General features: G+C 45.7%; 1 protein-coding gene and 2 long non-coding RNA genes across 6 annotated transcripts in view; 2 read left to right on the forward strand and 1 right to left on the reverse strand.

Annotated features, from left to right (window-relative positions):
- MCMBP (minichromosome maintenance complex binding protein) overlaps nucleotides 1-20,509 on the forward strand; it is a 192,936-nt gene that overhangs the window by 46,457 nt on the left and 125,970 nt on the right. For 3 of the 4 annotated variants that reach the window (XM_073564273.1, XM_073564272.1, XM_073564271.1), the window contains exon 2: nucleotides 6,084-6,166. The exons of the other annotated variant lie outside the window; for it this stretch is intronic. In XM_073564273.1, the coding sequence (XP_073420374.1) occupies nucleotides 6,084-6,166 (83 nt within the window). The remainder of the gene's footprint in view (nucleotides 1-6,083; nucleotides 6,167-20,509) is intronic. 4 annotated transcript variants of the gene reach the window in all.
- The window catches only part of LOC141077377 (uncharacterized), a 40,811-nt gene continuing 33,301 nt past the window's right edge, over nucleotides 13,000-20,509 (reverse strand). Inside the window, exons 2-3 of the long non-coding RNA XR_012227542.1 lie at nucleotides 13,837-14,023; nucleotides 13,000-13,395 (exon numbers count right to left, since the gene is read on the reverse strand). This is a non-coding gene — a long non-coding RNA (uncharacterized lncRNA). The remainder of the gene's footprint in view (nucleotides 13,396-13,836; nucleotides 14,024-20,509) is intronic.
- LOC141077378 (uncharacterized) lies at nucleotides 18,298-20,318 on the forward strand. Its single transcript, XR_012227543.1, has 3 exons — nucleotides 18,298-19,669; nucleotides 19,757-19,812; nucleotides 20,066-20,318. It is a non-coding gene; the product is annotated as an uncharacterized lncRNA (long non-coding RNA).

The raw sequence follows: 20,509 nt of genomic DNA on the forward strand, positions 1-20,509 counted from the left end.
CATCACATCCCGGCCTTCCTATCCCGCGGCCAGAGATGCTGCCCCGCAGTCGCTTATGATTTATTCACACTGCGGGGCTGGGAATCTTGGGCATGCACAGTAGTTCTCTGCATCGCTCATGGAATATTAAGAAAAAGGAAGGAATACATTTTTCAGTTCAGCAAATAGTGTATCTGTAAAGTCATGATACACTGGAAAGGAACTAAAAAATGATAGAGATGTGAAATCTGCTCTAAATGAAAGAACGTTCCAGTTTCATACCTGCTCAGTGCAATTCGATGTGGGCTCCATTTGTTGACCTACACACATCCAAACGTTAGTGAAGTTCTTGCCACACACGGGTAAGGACGTCTGGTGTAAGAGTGAATAACGTCTGTGTTTCTCTGTTTTAAGTGATTAATGTTGATACGTTCAATGTACACATGTTGCTTCACATAACCCCAAAAGTAAAAGTCTAAGGGTGTCTGATCCGGGGATCGTTGTGGTCATGGCTTGATCCCCTGTCAAAAGAGCACCATGACTTTACAGACACACTGTAGTTTTATTTAAGCAATGACACCAAGAAAGTGGAGGGGAAGACTCGAAACCTTTCATTCAGCATGGACCGAAGTATCCAAGAACCCATGGATGCTGCATACAGTAGCAGAAGGATCTGAAATTCAGTTTGTGCAGATACCCGGCGGAAGATTCCACCTGACAACTATCCTGTCCCCCCCAGGTCGCAAGAAGGCTGCTAGCGGACGTTAAGTTGGTGGATTCAGGAGCAGTGGTTTCAGTGCCAGAGTCAGAATGGTGTCTGAAAGTGCAAATCTTGGCTGTGAGTGTTTTGATGGACTATCTACTAGCAGGGCATCCATGGATTTAACGATTCGTTAAGGCCACAGTCAGAATAAGACCCACGGTTAGCCTACTTCCCACCTTGGGATTTGAACGTGGTCTTAAATGGATTATGCAGATCACGATGTGAACCGCTTGAGGATTCCAGATGTAAAATCTCTCCCTTACATCTGCATTCCTGGTTGCCATAACAGCCAGACAGATTGGGAAAATACAGGTGTTTTCCATAAAAAGCCAATACCTGAGGATCTTGGATGATTGCATTATTCTTAGGTTAGATCCTGCGTTCCTAGCAAATGTAGTAACGTCCTTTCATATGAGCCAAGAGGTAGTCTTGCCTTCTTTCTGCCAGAGCCATAAAAATAGTTAAGAACGGTCATTTCATTCCCTAGACGTCAGGAGAGTAGTCCTGCAATACTTGGAAGCCACAAAGAACTGTGGAATAGATCCCAATCTGTCCACACAGTTTTGGGGGGAAAATTGGGGTAAAAAGATGTCAAAAGCAACGTTGGCTTGAAGGGCTAGGTCAGTGATCAGCCTGACCTATTTAGCAGAAGGGAAGTCTTCTCCAGTCAACATCAGAGCCCATTCCACGAGAGGAAAGAGTCAAGAGGAAATCATCTGCACAGATGTCCAAATTTTTTTTTTTAATAGCTTGTATCCAGGGCAGAACGAAATGAGGTCTGAGCAGCAACCTGACTCTTGTCACCAGACGTTAACCCTTCACACACACGTGGGGATTGATCCTGATGAGACTCGGGTATCTTGGGCTCACGCAGACTGTACTGTGGGCAGGAAGAGGAGGAGGGTGACTGTCAGGGTGAGGAATACACTTGGTGTGATCCTAGAGGCACGCAGCTGAGTAGGTCAGCTGAGGAGTAGGAGGAAGACTAGGAGGTTACATTGCACCCTACCACTCACGGAGTGATGTAGCATGAAAGTCACTGCAGCCTCAGCCACAACTGTTTGCATCTCGCAGGAGTGGCAATGGTTGCCTAGCTTTGGGCCTTTATTGACACTGCAAATGATGAGTCAATTCTCGTTATCTGCCAACTTTGAAGAAGGAAAAAACTGAGGAAAAAAGTGCCAAAATATGACTGCACATGTGAAGGTTCATACATGTAGTAGTCAAAATGCGTTACTCTGGCAATCCCACTGAGATTTAAATGCAGACCTCAGCAACAATCAGCCACGGCATCTGCTGCTTCCTCCTCCTCTACCATGCCAAGTATTGTCACGCAGGTCTCCGACCACAGAACCTCCAGTTCTTTACCTGCTCCAGTAAAGCTGAGTTCTTTACTTCGCCCTCTGTCAGCACTGCAGCCAGCCCACGGTCCCGCAGTTGTGGTCACGTAAAAAACAGTTTCCTCCTACACATGACAAAGCTAAGAGGTTGAACTCCACCATCTGCAATCTGTTGGCCACGGAAATTTTACCTTTCCACCTGGTAGACTGGGCAACTGGTACTGAGGGACTGCGACGGCCATCAGTTTCGGAAACAATCGCCATTACTTCTCTAAGAAAGCTGTGCCTGCGCTACACCAGCATGTCGCAGACTACATCACCTGTTCCTTGATTAAATTTGTCTGCCATGGTGCATTTCACAATGAGTAAGCATGGCCAAGAGCGCTGCATCCCTCTAATTGGACATTGGTGACTGTCGGCTGTGAAGTCAAGTAGGGAAGGATCTGCTCCAGAAGTCTTGGTATCCCCAAGGCTTGCAGGACAAACCTCTATTTCACACGTCCACCACCGTTTCTGCTTCTTCCACCTCCTCTACGACCTCTGCCTTAATGAGACACCGCATTCCAACAGTGCCTAGCGAATCTCCACCACCTCCGTACTGCGTAGCCAGGGCTCATCGCAATCGGGCAGTGTTAAAAATTGATATGCCTTAGAGAGAGCAGTCATGCAGCTGAAGAGTTGTAGACAGCTCTCCGTGCCAAGTTTGATCTGGTAGAAGTAAACACAGTAAAATATCGATATTTGCAGATGATACAAAATTATGTAAAGCAGTCAATACAAGAGAAGATAGTATTCTGCTACAGATGGATTTGGATAAGTTGGAAACTTGAGGCGAAAGGTGGCAGATGCGGTTTAACAATGATAAATGTAAGGTTATACACATGGGAAGAAAGAATCAATATCACCATTACACACTGAACGGTAAACCACTGGGTAAATCTGACATGGAGAAGGGCTTGGGGATCCTAGTTAATGACGAACTTACCTGGAGCAGCCAGTGCCAGGCAGCAGCTGCCAAGGCAAACAGGATCATGGGGTGCATTAAATGAGGTCTGGATACACATGAGCATTCTATTGCCTCTGTACAAATCTCTGGTTAGACCCTACATGGAGGACTGTGTACAGTTTTGGGCACCGGTGCTCAGGAAGGATATAATGGAACTAGAGCGAGTACAAAGCAGGGCAACAAAATTAATAAAGGGGATGGGGAACTACAATACCCAGAGGGATTAGTAAAACTAGTATTTAGTCTGGAAAAAAGACTGAGGGGCGATCTAATAACCATGTATAAGTATATAAGGGGACTATACAAATCTCTCCGAGGATCTGTGTATACCAAGGAAGGTGACGGTCACAAGGGGGCATTCTCTGCGTCTGGAGGAGAGAAGGTTTTTCCTCCAACATAGAAGAGGATTCTATACTGATAGGGCAGTGAGAAGCTGGAATTCCCTGCCTGAGGAGGTGGTGATGGCGAACTCAGTCGAGGGGTTCAAGAGAGGCCTGGATGTCTTCCTGGAGCGTAACAATATTGTATCTTACAGTGATTAGGTTCTTTCGAAGGACGTAGATCTGGGGATTTATTCTGACGGAATATAGGCTGAACTGGATGGACAAATGGCTTTTTTTTGGCCTTGCTAACTGTTACTATGTTACACAGGTGGATGCCAAGGGAGAGTGGATTACTGCTATCGAGGGGGCTGGTGATACAAGACAAATTGTTAATGAAGGTGCAAGAGCCGAAGAACAAATGGGGGAGGAAGAGGTGATAAGGTGAGAAACTGTCAGGAAATGAAGATAATGATCATCCTCTCTTCATAGTTGGCGGGAAGGTACAGCGGAAACAAGCTTCCATGTTACCAAGTCACCAACACAGCATGGGCTTTGACCTCATGGAAGAGCCTGACATGAGTGCCTTCTTTCTGTACTATCTGCAGTATGATAGTAATGACTCGAAATAGTGCTGACTACTGGGTTGCCTCTATTGGATCCACGTTAGAGTAAATTTTTGCCTCATGCTTCCCGCCCTAGAAAGGGACCCGCGAATGCTGGAGGTTCGAAAGACGCTTTTACTCAACGGTAATAGGTTTTCCCCAAGACATCAGTAAGGCACACAGTGTGCATCGCAATGCTATAGACTTCCAGCCTCCGGCACGTCAATTTGTCAACGTCAAAACATCAGCAGCAGCAGTGAGTGGCAGAAGCAATTTCTGTGAGTCCTTTGACACTTTTTTTTTTTTTTTTTTTTGTTTAAGACCAGCTCGTGCACCAGCACAAAACTACAAGTCTTCGTTGTGAGCGACTGGAGGGGATGATGCTGGAGTATCTAGAGCTCAATATCAATACCATCAGAGAGGGTTTGGAACCTTTTTATATTTTTGTCTTCAAAAATGGATGAGTGACCTGAGCTCTCCTCTCACGCCCTGGAGGTTTTATCATTCCTGGCAGCCAGCGTTCTCTCAGAACGTGTCTTCAGCACTGCCGGCTGTCCCCTCCCTGAAAGTGTAGACCGCCTAACTTTCATCAAGATGAACAAGTCCAGGATCTCAAAGGACTTTTGCACCTCATTAGCAGACTGTACAGACTAGGCGATGTTGTTTTTAGTGTGCTGCCTTGATCTCGTGTAATTGCAGTCTGTGATATCTTTAGTGGGGCTTCTGTGCCTGCTGGTGCTGCTCCAGATGTTAACACTAGAGATGGGCGAACCCGAACAGTAAAGTTAGGCTACTGTTCGGGCACGGACGTCGACAACTGACTTCACCAAGAAGTCCGTGTTACTGTTTGGGTCCGGCCCCCAAACGCCAGTGGATTTCTTGCTCTGTCATGTGCATGACAGCACGGCAAGCACCGCTTCTGATCAGCAGTAAAATCATCACCGCCAGTCAGACAGCTGCGAATCCCACGCTGTTAAAAGGCAGCGTGATCTCACAGCTGTGATTGGAGGTATAAGGTTTACCTTCGGGCACTTGTCTGCTGATGGGACTACTGCTCCCATCAGTTGGCGCCTGCTGCCGCTTATAACAGCAAGAGCGGCTGATGGGTTTATTCATCAGCTAACTCCTACTCTGTAAATAAAAAAAAAAAGGCGTTGGTTCCCCTGTATTTTTTTGATAACCAGCGAAACAAAACTCGCAGCTGTGTTTTTTATTCGGGTCTTGAGGGACAGTCGGCCTGGAGCCAGGGTGCCATTATGTATATTAGGGTGCCAGCCTCTGCTTACAGGTAGGGACACCTTTAGGAAATTCTAGGGTTTGTTAGTTCCCTTGTATTATATCCTGTCAAATATTTTGTGACCCTCATAAGACTGATAAAAAAATTTTTGTGTATACTTTACACTAATTTTAAGTATTTTTGACAGTTTTAATGTTATTGATTTTAAAGATTGTATTTTAGGGGTCAGTTTTTTAGTTTTTGCTTCCTGTTTGAGGCCCCATCATCTGGTGTATTTTGGTTTCTTCCGGAGTGGGAATGTAACACACATAATGAGGAAGCCAGGTGGCAGCGTGACCCATGGGGTGTCGGGGCCGTCCCACAGGGTGGTAGCGTGATCCAGGGGGGTAACGGGGCCGTCCCACAGGGTGGCAGCGTGATCCAGGGGGCTAACGGGGCCGTCCCACAGGGTGGCAGCGTGATCCAGGGGGGTAGCGGGGCTGTCCCACAGGGTGGCAGCGTGATCCAGGGGGTAGCGGGACTGTCCCGCAGGGTGGCAGCGTGATCCAGGGGGTAGCGGGGCTGTCCCGCAGGGTGGCAGCGTGATCCAGGGGGTAGCGGGGCTGTCCTGCAGGGTGGCAGCGTGACCCGGAGGGTAACGGGGCTGACCTGCAGGGTGGCAGCGTGACCCGGAGGGTAGCGGGGCCGTCCCGCAGGGTGGCAGCAATCCTCCGCTTGTATACACTGCTTCTCCTCCACCTCTGTGTGCTGTTGCCTGTGTATGTCCTGTTATTTGTAAAGCTTTGCATTCTCTTCCTGTCCTGGATATTAATATGAATTCTATCTTTTTGTAGCTCAGGATGAGACTTGTGCAGACTGGGAGAAGAAGGTGACGGATTTCTTCTGTGAGAAGCTACAGTCTGATGAGCGCAGCTGGGTGAGACTCCTGCTATTTTGTAGTCACTGCTGACGTGGTCGCTGTGAGAGCGCATCCGGCGCTCCGCACTCGCTCTTGTCCCTACCTTGGATATGTCCTCGCATGCTCTGCTGTGATCAGTGACGGTGTGCTCTGTGTGAGGGGTCGCTGCCATTTGATGGGCGCAGCAGAGCACTACTTGTGACCATGATATCTGATTAGAAGATGGAAGTCCTCTGGAGGACTGACCAGTTAGCTACAGAGACACGCCGCTCTAATGAAGGAGAGTCTGGCATACTCGTACAATAGCTACAGAGACATGCCACTCTACTGAAGGAGAGTCTGGTATACTCGTACAATAGCTACAGAGACATGCCGCTCTACTGAAGGAGAGTCTGGCATACTCATACAATAGCTACAGAGACACGCCGCTCTACTGAAGGAGAGTCTGGCATACTCGTACAATAGCTACAGAGACACACCGCTCTACTGAAGGAGAGTCTGGCATACTCGTACAATAGCTACAGAGACATGCCGCTCTACTGAAGGAGAGTCTGGCATACTCGTACAATAGCTACAGAGACACACCGCTCTACTGAAGGAGAGTCTGGCATACTCGTACAATAGCTACAGAGACACACCGCTCTACTGAAGGAGAGTCTGGCATACTCGTACAATAGCTACAGAGACACGCCGCTCTACTGAAGGAGAGTCTGGCATACTCGTACAATAGCTACAGAGACACGCCGCTCTACTGAAGGAGAGTCTGGCATACTCGTACAATAGCTACAGAGACACGCCGCTCTACTGAAGGAGAGTCTGGCATACTCGTACAATAGCTACAGAGACATGCCGCTCTACTGAAGGAGAGTCTGGCATACTCGTACAATAGCTACAGAGACAAGCCGCTCTACTGAAGGAGAGTCTGGCATACTCGTACAATAGCTACAGAGACAAGCCGCTCTACTGAAGGAGAGTGTGGCATACTCGTACAATAGCTACAGAGACATGCCGCTCTACTGAAGGAGAGTGTGGCATACTCGTACAATAGCTACAGAGACATGCCGCTCTACTGAAGGAGAGTCTGGCATACTCGTACAATAGCTACAGAGACAAGCCGCTCTACTGAAGGAGAGTCTGGCATACTCGTACAATAGCTACAGAGACATGCCGCTCTACTGAAGGAGAGTCTGGCATACTCGTACAATAGCTACAGAGACAAGCCGCTCTACTGAAGGAGAGTGTGGCATACTCGTACAATAGCTACAGAGACACGCCGCTCTACTGAAGGAGAGTCTGGCATACTCGTACAATAGCTACAGAGACACGCCGCTCTACTGAAGGAGAGTCTGGCATACTCGTACAATAGCTACAGAGACACGCCGCTCTACTGAAGGAGAGTCTGGCATACTCGTACAATAGCTACAGAGACACGCCGCTCTACTGAAGGAGAGTCTGGCATACTCGTACAATAGCTACAGAGACACGCCGCTCTACTGAAGGAGAGTCTGGCATACTCGTACAATAGCTACAGAGACACGCCGCTCTACTGAAGGAGAGTCTGGCATACTCGTACAATAGCTACAGAGACACGCCGCTCTACTGAAGGAGAGTCTGGCATACTCGTACATTATTTCTTAAACTTACATTCAGCCTAATCATGGCCCTAATATTTCTCAGGATTGTGACTACAAGCGATTTCCTTTCGTTTCTGTAATAAAACAACTTCATAACGGAACGTTATTATAAAGACTTTATTATCAGATGCGTTCCCTTAATAGTGGGACGAAGTTCTGGTAGCAGAAGAATCGAAATCCTTGTAAGTTTCCGCATCTGTGGACCACCGTCTGTGACCGCCTGCTAATTCATGGTAGTACCCTCGCAGGAAAGCAGCTGCCCCTGTTTTATCTGCTGGTTCACTGAGGTACTTTAACCCCTTACCTACAATGGACGTAATATTCCGTCCATGTGACCCTGGACCTAATTTCCATGGGCGGAATATTACGTCATAGCGATCAGCGCCGCCCACGTGGTGAGCGCCGCTGATCGCGGCCGGGTGTTAGCTGATTATCACAGCTGACACCCGGCACAATGTGTCAGAGGCGGTCACGGACCACCCCTGACACGTTAACCCCTTGCACACCGCTATCAAACACGATCGCGGTGTACCGGGGGTTAAAGGGAAGCATCGGCAGGGAGGGGGCTCCCTCCGTGCTTCCTTGAGCCCCCCACTGCAGCGCAATGTGCAGTGCTGCTGCGGGAGGCTCTTTCCCTGCAGGCCCCTGAATTCAAGATGGCGACGGGGGCCTGCAGGGAGCTGGCTTCCTCAGTGCCTGCAAAGCGCAGGCATGAGGAAGTCTGCGTCTATGCCTGTGACAGATCGCTGATCTGTCAGTGATCTGTGATGTGACAGATCAGCAATCTGTCACAGGACAGTGATGTCCCACCTGTGACTATGTAATAAAGTTAAAAAAAAGTGTAAAAATAATTTTAAAAAAATCGCTAAATAAAAAAAAAAGATATTCCCAAATTCATTTTTTGGAAATAAAAAAAACAAAAGTACACATATTTGGTATCGCTGCGTCCGTAATGACCTGCCCTATAAAACTGTCCCATTAGTTAACCCCTTTAGCGAACCCCTTAAATAAAAATGAAAAACGACGCAAAAAATGATTTATTATCATACCACCGAACAAAGTGCAATAACGCGCGATCAAAAAGACGCATATAAATATCCATGGTACCGATGAAAACGTCATCTTGTCCCGCAAAAAACGAGCCGCCACACAGCATCATCCGCAAAAAAATAAGTTATAGCTCGCAGAATAAAGCGATGCAAAAATAATTGTTTTATATAAAATTGTTTTCTTTGCATAAAGCCGACAAAGCATAAAAAAGACCTAAATGAGGTATTGCTGTAACCGTACCGACCCGAAGAATAAAACCGCTTTATCAATTTTACTGCACACGGAACGGTGTAAACGCACCCCCCAAAAGAAATTCATGAAACGCTGGTTTTTGTTCATTCTGCGTCCCAAAAATCGGAATAAAAAGCGATCAAAAGCTGTCACGTGCCCGAAAATGGTACCAATAAAAACGTCAACTCGTCCCGCAAAGAATAAGACCTCACATGACTCGGTGGGTCAAAATATGAAAAAATTATAGCTCTCAATATGTGGTGATGCAAAAACTATTTTTACAATAAAAAGCGTCTTTTAGCGTGTGACAGCTGCCAAACATAAAAACCGCCTTAAATAGTAAATCAAACCCCCCGTTATCACCCCCTTAGTTAGGGAAAAATAATAAAATTTAAAAAATGTATTTATTTCCATTTTCCCATTAGGGCTAGGGTTAGGGGTGTGTTGGGGTTAGGGGTGTGTTGGGGTTCGGGTTGGAGTTAGAATTGGGGGTTTCCACTGTTTGGGCACATCAGGGGCTCTCCAAACGCAACATGGCGTCTGATCTCAATTCCAGCCAATTCTGCGTTGAAAAAGTCAAATGGTGCTCCTTCCATTCCAAGCTCTGCCATGCGCCCAAACAGTGGTTTACCCCCATATATGGGGTATCAGTGTACTCAGGAAAAATTACACAACTTTTAGGGTCCTGTTACCCCTGGGAAAATAAGAATTGAGGGTGAAAAGATCATTTTTGTGGAAAAAATGATTTTTTAATTGTACCGCTGTACGTTATAAACTTCTGTGAAGCCCTTGTGGGTTCAAAGTTCTCACCACACATATAGATAAGTTCCGTGGGGGGTCTAGTTTCCAAAATGGGGTCACTTGTGGGGGATTTCTACTGTTTAGGTACATCAGGGGCTCTCCAAACGTGACATGGCGTCCGATCTGAATTCCAGCCAATTTTGCATTGAAAAAGTCACACGGCGCTCCTTCCCTTCTGAGCTCTGCCATGCGCCGAAACAGTGGTCCCCCCCCCCCACATATCAGGTATCAGCGTACTCAGGACAAACTGCACAATAACTTTTGCAGTCCAATTTCTCCTGTTACCCTTGGTAAAATAAAAAAAATTGAACCTGAAGTATTTTTTTTGTGGAAAAAAAGTAAAATGTTCATTTTTTTTTTTTTAAATATTCAAAAAAATTCCTGTGACGCACCTGAAGGGTTAATAAACTTCTTGAATGTGGTTTTAAGCACCTTAAGGGGTGCAGTTTTTAGAATGGTGTCACTATTGGGTAGTGGCTTCAAATGTGATGTGGTCCGTAAAAATAAAATGATGTTGCAAAAATGAGAAATCGCTGGTCAACTCTTAACCCTGATGTAAAGTAAACATGTGGCAAATGTTATTTTTTAAGTTTTTTGTGTGCCGTATCGCTGTGATTTAAGGGCATAAAAATTCAAAGTTGAAAAATTGCGAAATTTTAAAAATTTTCGCCAAATTTCCGTTTTTTCACAAATAAACGCAAGTTATATGAATGAAATTTTTACCACTAACATGAAGTACAATATGTCACGAGAAAACAATGTCAGAATCACCGGGATCCATGGAAGTGTTTCAGAGTTATTACCTCATAAAGGGACAGTGGTCAGAATTGTAAAAATTGGCCTGGTCATGAACGTGCAAACCACCCTTGGTAGTGAAGGGGTTAAAGAAATCTATCATTTTTATTTCACTGACCTGAAACCAAACACAATCAGTTCTCAAAGCCCGCTGTGTGTTTTGCAGGTGTGGGCACCCGTGGTGTCTGTGTCTGTCTGTGTCGCAGGTGTGAACATAAAAAGACTTAAAACTCAACTTCAGGAATAATGCTGGTGTATTTAATGCAGCCAAAAATAAACGTTTCGTCCACAAGCAGCCTTCATCAGTTTGCTATGGATATAAGCAAAACACAATGTAAGAATAGTATAAATACATGGGAGTCCATAGATGCAAAAATGTGCATTAAAAAAAGAGAAGGAATAGAAGCAAAGTATGTACAAAAGCCATGATGCTTGAGGCAATGGTCATCTTAGACAATGAAGCAACTAATATTGAGCAAAGAATACACAGTATATTGTGCAAGTACCCAAAAAAAAAATTTTATATACACTGCTCAAAAAAATAAAGGGAACACTTAAAGAACAGAATATAACTCCAAGTGAATCAAACTTGTGTGACATCAAACTGTCCACTTAGGAAGCAACAATGATTGAGAATCAATTTCACATGCTGTTGTGCAAATGGGATAGACAACAGATGGAAATTATTGGCAATTATCAAGACCTCCTCAGTAAAGGAGTGGTTCTGCAGGTGGGGACCACAGACCACATCTCAGTACCAATGCTTTCTGGCTGATGGTTTGGTCACTTTTGAATGTTGGTTGTGCTTTGACACTCTTGGTAGCATGAGATGGACTCTACAACCCACACGAGTGGCTCAGGTAGCGCAGCTCATCCAGGATGGCACATCAATGCGAGCTGTGGCAAGAAGGTTTGCTGTGTCTGTTAGCGTAGTTTCCAGAGGCTGGAGGCACTACCAGGAGATGTGGAGGGGGCTGTAGGAGGGCAACAACCCAGCAGCAGGACCGCTACCTCCACCTCTGCAAGGAGGAACAGGAGGAGCACTGCCAAAGCCCTGCAAAATGACTTCCAGCAGGCCATAAATGTGCATGTGTCTGCACAAACGGTTAGAAACCGACTCCATGAGGATGGTCTGAGTGCCCGACGTCCACAGATAGGGGTTGTGCTCACAGCCCAACACCGCGCAGGATGCTTGGCATTTGCCACAGAACACCAGGATTGACAAATTCGCCACTGGCGCCTTGTGCTCGTCACAGATGAAAGCAGGTCCACACTGAGCAGTTGTGATTAACGTGACAGTCTGGACGTGCTGTGGAGAGCGATCTGCTGCCAGCAACATCCTTCAGCATGACCGGTTTGGCAGTGGGTCAGTAATGGTGTGAGGTGGCATTTCTTTGGAGGGCCGCACAGCCCTCCATGTGCTCGCCAGAGGTAGCCTGACTGCCATTAGGTGCAGAGGTGAGATCCTCAGACCTCTTGTGAGACCATATGCTGGTGCAGTTGGCCCTGGATTCCTCCTAATGCAGGACAATGCCAGACCTCATGTGGCTGGAGTGTCAGCAGTTCCTGCAAGATGAAGGCATTGAAGCTATGGACTTGCCCGCCCGGTCCCCAGACCTGAATCCGATTGAGCACATCTGGGACATCATGTCTCACTCCATCCACTAACGCCACTGTGCACCACAGACTGTCCAGGAGTTGTCTGTTGCTTTAATTCAGGACTGGGAGGAGATCTCTGAGGAGACCATCCGCTGCCTCATCAGGAGCATGCCCAGGCATTGTAGGGAGGTCATACAGGCACATGGAGGCCACACACACTACTGAGCATCTTTTTCTTGTCATCAGGCGTTTCCACTGAAGTTGGATCAGGCAGTAATCTGATTTTCCACTTTGATTTTGAGTATCATTCCAAATCCAGACCTCCATAGGATATTCATTTTGATTTTACATTGATGATTGTTTTATTATTCTGAGCACATTCCACTATGCAATAAATAAACATTTGCAACTGGAATATTTGATTCAGAGATATCTAAGATAAGGTATTTTAGTATTCCCTTTATTTTTATTTTGAGCAGTGTATATAAAGGGGTAAGTGTCAGAGAGGGAAGATACACAACACCTACCAGACTGGTATAAGATGCTGAATATCTGGTCAAGGAGAGATGTAAAGGAATTTACTATATCTGTGACGACAAACAATGAATAAGTTAGTGGTTAGAAAGTGGATGGAACGATCCACAATAAGTGAAAAAAGGTTAATAAAAAGGGCATACCACTTTAAATACGGCAGCTGGAATGCAGCACTCGTGTGAATGCAAAGAAATGAGCCGTCCTAATGGGGGAGAGCGAGACTAATGAGCGCGTTATAATGGGATAATGTGAGGGAAGTCACAAGACAGGTGCTCACCTTCCAGACGTCTGAGTGAGTGTGCGCGGCCTGCAGCGACGCGGTATCCACCGCTCGTCAGCTGTGCAGGAGGGACGAAACATAAAGGAAGGGGCGGGACTAGTATTACAGCGTTGGCCTATCAATGCCTGGCGGAAGTGATGTCATTGATGACTGTGTTCCACATGCATTCCAGCGGCCATGTTATAGTGTGTCACAGTGAACGTATGCGTTCCAGAGGACCGGAAATGGTGGAAGCAACACAGAGAATAGGGATGGGTGTTGCTGGAGGGCACAGAAGCGTGGACAGGGATCCAGAGAGAGAGGGACACTCAGTGTAAGCGACTCTGCAATGATAATAAACAGTAATTAGTATTGCAAAATAATGAAACTACCCTAAGGTATAAGACTTATTGTTAAAAGGAATGTGTCAACCCTTTTTCGAATATGAGCTGCCGGCATCGACATCTGGGGTTAACATAGTAACATAGTTTTGAAGGCTGAAGGAAGACCTTATGTCCATCTAGTTCAGCCTATTTTTAGTGCAGCTGTTCTGCATTGTTGATCCTGGGGAAGGCAAAAAACCCAGAGTAGAAGCCAATTTTCTCCATAGGGGAAAAAATTTCCTTCCCCTAAGTTGGGTCAACCATCTACCTATAATATTGTTATTCATAACCTTCTATACTGTTACTCACAAGAAAAGCATCCATTCCTTTCTTAAATTCATTCAGTGAGTTGGCCATCACCACTTCCTCAGGAAGAGAATTCCAAAGCCTCACTGCTCTTACCGTAAAGAACCCTCTTCTATACTGGTGCAGAAATTTTCTTTCCTCCAAACGAAGAGAATGCCCCCTTGTTCTTGCCACAGTCCTTGGTACAAACAGTTCATTGGAGAGATCTCTGTATTGCCCTCTGATGTACTTGTACATATATATTAGGTCTCCCCTAATGCTGTTGATAAGCCCCCGATGTAACCTGAAAGATAAGAAAAAATAGTTAGGTTATACTCACGGGGGGGGGGGAGGCGGTCCGGTCCGATGGGTGTCGCGGTCCGGTGCCTCCCATCATACGATGCCGTCCTCTTCTTTCCTTTCTGTCGTGGCGCAGGCGCACTGCTCTGCCCTGTTGAGGGCAGAGCAGAGTCCTGCAGTTTGCTAGCGCCGGGAGAGGTCCGGCGCCTGTGCACTGCAGTACTCCATCTGCCCTGTTGAGAGCAGAGCAAAGCACGCGTGCACAGGAGCCAAGGGAGAAGCAAGGAGGAGGACATCATCGTATGAGGATGGGAGGCACCGGCCGCGACACCCATCGGACCGGACCGAACCCCGGGGTGAGTATGATCTAACACTTTTTTTTTTTTTTTTTCTTATCTTTCAGGTTACATCGGCGGCTTATCTACAGCATTGTAGAATGCTGTAGATGAACCCCAGATGTCGGTGCTGGCAGCTAATATTCGAAAAAAGGGGTGACAGATTCCCTTTAAAGAAAGGTAATCACGGTTGAGACCACAATGATTAATGATGAAAGGTATCACAATGTAAAAACAATATGAAAGATTAAATTATCGAAATGGACACGAGGGTAATATAAGGCAAAATCTGACATCTCCCTCTCCGTGGGTGGCACCATAATAACACCCCGGCAGCAGGCGCGCTGTCTGGGTGTTATGTCTGACACCAATCTCTCCTTCACATCCCATATACAATCTATTGCCCGCTCTTGCCGCTTACACCTAAAGAACATCTCTAGAATCCGCCCTTTTCTCACCATGGAAACAACAAAAACCCTCACTGTCTCTCTGATCTACTCCCGCCTGGATTACTGCAAAGCTCTATTAATTGGCCTCCCCGTCACTCGTCTATCCCCTCTCCAGTCCATACTTAATGCAGCGGCCAGGATCGTCCATCTGGCTAATCGGTACTCGGACGTGTCCGCTCTTCGCCAGTCCTTACACTGGCTGCCCATTCATTATAGGATCCAATTCAAAGTACTTGTTCTCACCCACAAAGCTCTCCACAGAGCAGCACCCCCCTACATCTCCTCCCTCATTTCTGTCCATCGGCCTAACCGACCGCTGTGCTCTGCAAGACTTTCGACTAACCTCTGCACTAATCCGGACCTCCCACTCCCGACTCCAAGACTTCTCCCGTGCTGCGCCAATCCTCTGGAATGCTCTACCCCAAGAAATTAGGACTAACCACAATTTGCATAGTTTCAGGCGCTCCCTCAAAACACATTTGTCCAGAGCGGCTTATCACATTCACTAATCAGTCATTCTATGTGTAAGTGTGCGTGTAGCCCATTCACTATCTCCATCCATCCCTCACTCCCTCAAGATGGCTGGAACATCATTGTAAATACACCACTGTAGATACACCCCTGTCCTCTGTATCTCCCCCACCTCATTGTAGAGTGTAAGCTCTCACCAGCAGGGGCGGATTATTTTGCTTTAATTACTGTGTTGTTAACGTAGTTACTTAGGACTTGTGTTTTGAAACTGTTAAACTGTAAAGCGCTGCGGAATATGTTGGCGCTATAGAAATAAAGATTGTTATTTTGGGAAACTATGTATAAATTACATTACAGTATAACTCAAAGGAAAGCTAGTAAGTCATACTCCCGTTTAAGGCTATGTGCACACGTACCGGAACTCTCGCGGAAATTACCGCGAGAATTCCGGAATTCCATTCCGCGGGAAAATCGCATTTTAAATTCCCGCGTTTTTCCCGCGGAAAAACTAGCGTTTTGCAAGCATAATTAGCTTGCAGAATGCTAGCGTTTAACAAGCGATCTGTAGCATCGCTTGGAGAACTGATTGACAGGTTGTCACACTCATCAAGCATAGTGTTTGACGAGTGTGACCAACTTTTTACTATTGAGGCTGCCTATGCGGCATCAGTAGTAAAAGATAGAATGTAAAAAAAAAAATAAAAAATGGTGTTATTCTTACCTTCCGGCGTCCTGCGCAGCCGTTCCCAGTAATCCTTTGCGAAAATGCCCGCAATGGCGTCCGTTCTCGTGGGATCGCGACATCTCGCGGTAATTCGCGATGACGTCACGCGAATGACCGCGAGACTTCGCGATCCCGCGAGAACGGACGTCATCGCGGGCATTTTCGCAAAGGATTACTGGGAGCGGGGAGAGAGGCGGGAATACCAATGGCCAAGTTCTCCAAAAAATATGACATAGTTGTCATGGGAGATTTCAACTATCCAGACATTTGTTGGGAATCTCTCTCAGGCAAAACTAACAGGTCAAGGAAATTCTTATCCTCTCTTGCTGACAACTTTATCTTCCAAAAGGTAAAGGAGAAAACAAGGGGAACTGCTACCTTGGATCTAATCCTTATAAACAGGGAGGAAATGGTTGAGGAGGTAAAAGTGGCTGGGACCCTAGGAGGTAGCGACCATGCTATTTTAGAATTTTGGATAACTAGAGGCGGAAGACCTGTGAAGACTCAGACGTCAAGGTTAGATTTCAGAAAGGCAGATTTTAAGGGATTCAGAAAGAGAATTGGAGGGATCCAATGGCTGGATATCCTTAAAGACAAAAATGTCCAGGAAGGATGGGAAATCTTGAAAAATGAAATTCTCAAAGCACAGTTGTTAACAATTCCGAAAAGAGGGAAGAATAGGAAGCATTTAAGGAAACCAGGATGGATGAACACAGAACTTAAGCACATGCTAAAAAGGAAGCAAAAAATGTTTATAAAATGGAAAGAAGGAGGCATATCTAAAGAAGAATATAATGCTGTCTGCAGAACCTGCAAGGCACAAATCAGATTAGCTAAAGCTGAAAATGAATTGAGGCTTGCAAGAGATGTCAAAAGCAATAATAAAGGATTTTGGGGATATGTCAAAAGTAAAAGAAAAGTCAAAGATGCTATAGGATTTTTACAGGATGAAAATGATGAAATGGTAAGACAGGATGTTGAGAAGGCTGAACTTTTAAATTCCTATTTTGCATCTGTTTTCTCTCAGAAAGGAAATGTAACATCAACTGTTATTCACTGTCCTATTAAGGGAATAGAAGAATCCAGGATATCTATAAACAGAAAGATAGTGAGGAAACACTTAGCTAACCTAAATGTATTCAAGTCTCCAGGTCCAGATGAATTACACCCCAGAGTACTGAAGGAGATAGCAGAAGAAATTTTTGAACCCCTCTCCATAATCTTTGAAAATTCTTGGAGAACAGGAGAAGTGCCAGAAGACTGGAGAAGAGCAAATGTTGTTCCTATCTTCAAAAAGGGGAAGAAGGTGGACCCAGGCAACTATAGGCCGGTGAGTCTGACTTCTATACCAGGAAAGATCTTTGAAAAAATTATTAAACAACATGTATGTCAATACCTGGATAAGAATGAAGTGATTAAACAGAGTCAGCATGGGTTTGTAACTAATAAGTCATGTCAGACTAATTTAATTTCCTTCTATGATGGTATTACTGATTGGGTGGATCAAGGAAATGCTGTAGATATAGTATATCTTGACTTCAGCAAAGCATTTGACAAAGTCTCTCATACAATCCTTATTGAAAAAATGACTAAGTATGGAATGGACAAGGCAACTGTTAGGTGGATTCATAACTGGCTTAGTGATCGGACCCAAAGAGTGGTCGTAAATGGCTGCACATCCAGTTGGAAGAATGTCTCAAGTGGGGTACCACAGGGCTCTGTCCTGGGCCCTGTATTGTTCAACATCTTTATCAACGATTTAGATGAAGGAATTGAGGGTAAACTGATTAAATTTGCTGATGACACAAAGCTAGGAGGGATAGCTAATACTAGAGAAGAGAGAGAGAGGATTCAAAAAGATTTAAATAAACTGGAGAAGTGGGCAGCAACTAACAGAATGGTTTTTAACAGGGAGAAATGCAAAGTACTACATCTGGGCAATAAAAATGAAAAAAGCATATACAGAATGGGAGGAATAGGGCTAAGTGACAGCACATGTGAAAAAGACTTGGGTATACTAATAGATCACAGACTGAATATGAGTCAACAGTGTGATGCAGCAGCAAAAAAGGCAAATGCAATTCTAGGATGTATTAACAGAAGCATACAGTCTAGATCACGTGAAGTCATTATTTCCCTCTGCTCCTCTTTGGTCAGACCTCATCTGGAATATTGTGTCCAATTTTGGGCACCACATTTTAAAAAAGACATCAACAAACTGGAGCAAGTTCAGAAAAGAGCGACCAGAATGGTGACCGGTCTGCAAACCCTGTCTTATGAGGAAAGGTTGCAGGATTTGGGAATGTTTAGTTTGCAAAAGAGAAGACTGAGAGGAGACTTAATAGCTGTCTACAAATATCTAAAGGGCTGTCACATTGTAGAAGGATCAACTTTATTCTCATTTGCACAAGGAAAGACTAGAAGCAATGGGATGAAGCTGAATGGGAGGAGACACAGATTAGATATTAGAAAAAACTTTTTGACAGTTAGAGTGATCAATGAGTGGAACAGGCTGCCACGAGAAGTAGTGAGTTCTCCTTCAATGGAAGTCTTCAAACAGAGGCTGGACAGACATCTAACTGGGATGATTTAGCGAATCCTGCTTTGAGCAGGGGGTTGGACCAGATGGCCCAGGAGGTCCCTTCCAACTCTACGATTCTATGATTCTATGAATACTGCGCAGGACGCCGGAAGGTAAGAATAACAATATTTTTTATTTTAATTCTATTTTTTACAGGGATATGGTACCCACAGCCCGGAGGACAGTCTCCTCTCCTCCGGACCGTGGGTACCATCCGCAATTGTTCTGCTTACTTTCCGCATGGTGTGCACAGCCACATGCGGGAAGTAAGCGGAACAATGCATTCCTATGGGTGCGGGATCGCCGCGATTCTGCAAAATAATGATCATGCTGCGGTTTTTACCGCGAAGCGATTCCGCCGCGGTAAAAACCGCAGCATTTGCACAGCGTTGCGGAATCCCATAGGAATGCATGGGATGCTTATTTTTTGCGTTTTGGCGGCAAAATCGCGCGGTTAAAACCGCCGCGGAAACGCGAAAAAAAACGCCACGTGTGAACTCAGCCTCAGGCTTCTAGGTGTCAGCGTATCAAGTGTATGTATCCAATATGCCTCCCGCTGTTTAAGTAATCTAATGCGGTCGCCACCCCTCCTGGGTAGGGGTACCTGTTCTATGACTTGGAAACGCAGTTGGGAAATCTTAAGGTCCATGGTGGAAAAGTGATGGGGGATTGGAAGCAGCAGATCTTTGCATCTGATGGTGGATTTGTGCTTAGATATCGATCTTTAACAGGTTGTGTAGTTTCCCCCATATACCTTAAACCACAGGGACACTTGATCAGATAAACTGATTGATTTTGTACGGTTTACCAGAATAGGGGTGGTGTATGGTATCACCGTTAATAACATTGTTGCACTGACCATTTCCGGTCCTCTGGAACGCATACGTTCACTGTGACACGCTATAACATGGCCACTGGAATGCATGTGGAACAGTCATCAATGACATCACTTCCGCCAGGCATTGATAGGCCAACGCTGTAATACTAGTCCCGCCCCTTCCTTTCTTATGTTTCGTCCCTCCTGCACAGCTGATGAATGGTGGATACCACGTCGCTGCAGGCCGCGCACACCCACTCAGACGTCTGGAAGGTGAGCACCTGTTGATCTTTTTTCACTTATTGCGGATCGTTCCATCCACTTCCTATCCACTAACTTATTCATTGTCTCTCGTCACAGAGTAAATTCCTTTACATCTCTCCTTGACCAGATATTCAGTACCTTATAGCAGTCTGGTAGGTGTTGTGTATCTTCCCTCTCTGACAGTTACCACCTTTATATATACAAAACAAAATGTTACTTTTGCAATGTACTGTGTATTCTTGGCTCAATATCAGTTGCGTCATTGTCTAAGATGACCATTGCCTCATGCATCATGGCTTTTGTATATACTTTGTTTCTATTCCTTTTCTTTTTTATGCACATTTTTGTATCTATGGACTCACAAGTATTTCTACTATTCTTACATTATGTTTTGTATATCCATAGCAAATTGATGAAGGCCTCTTGTGTGCGAAACGTTTATTTTTGGCGGCATTAAATATACCTGAAGTTAAGTGCCAAGTCTTTTTATATTTACACAAGGTGTGGGTCTCCACGGTGTCTGTCACAGGTATTGGGTCCCTGTGGTGTGCGTGTGTGTGTCACAGGTGTTGGGTCCCTGTGGTGTGCGTGTGTGTGTCACAGGTGTTGGGTCCCTGTGGTGTGCGTGTGTGTGTCACAGGTGTTGGGTCCCTGTGGTGTGCGTGTGTGTGTCACAGGTGTTGGGTCCCTGTGGTGTGCGTGTGTGTGTCACAGGTGTTGGGTCCCTGTGGTGTGCGTGTGTGTGTCACAGGTGTTGGGTCCCTGTGGTGTGCGTGTGTGTGTCACAGGTGTTGGGTCCCTGTGGTGTGCGTGTGTGTGTCACAGGTGTTGGGTCCCTGTGGTGTGCGT

This window comes from Dendrobates tinctorius, unplaced genomic scaffold (genome assembly GCF_039654945.1).
Source record: "Dendrobates tinctorius isolate UK_male_01 unplaced genomic scaffold, ASM3965494v1 ptg000443l, whole genome shotgun sequence".
NCBI lineage: Eukaryota > Metazoa > Chordata > Amphibia > Anura > Dendrobatidae > Dendrobates > Dendrobates tinctorius.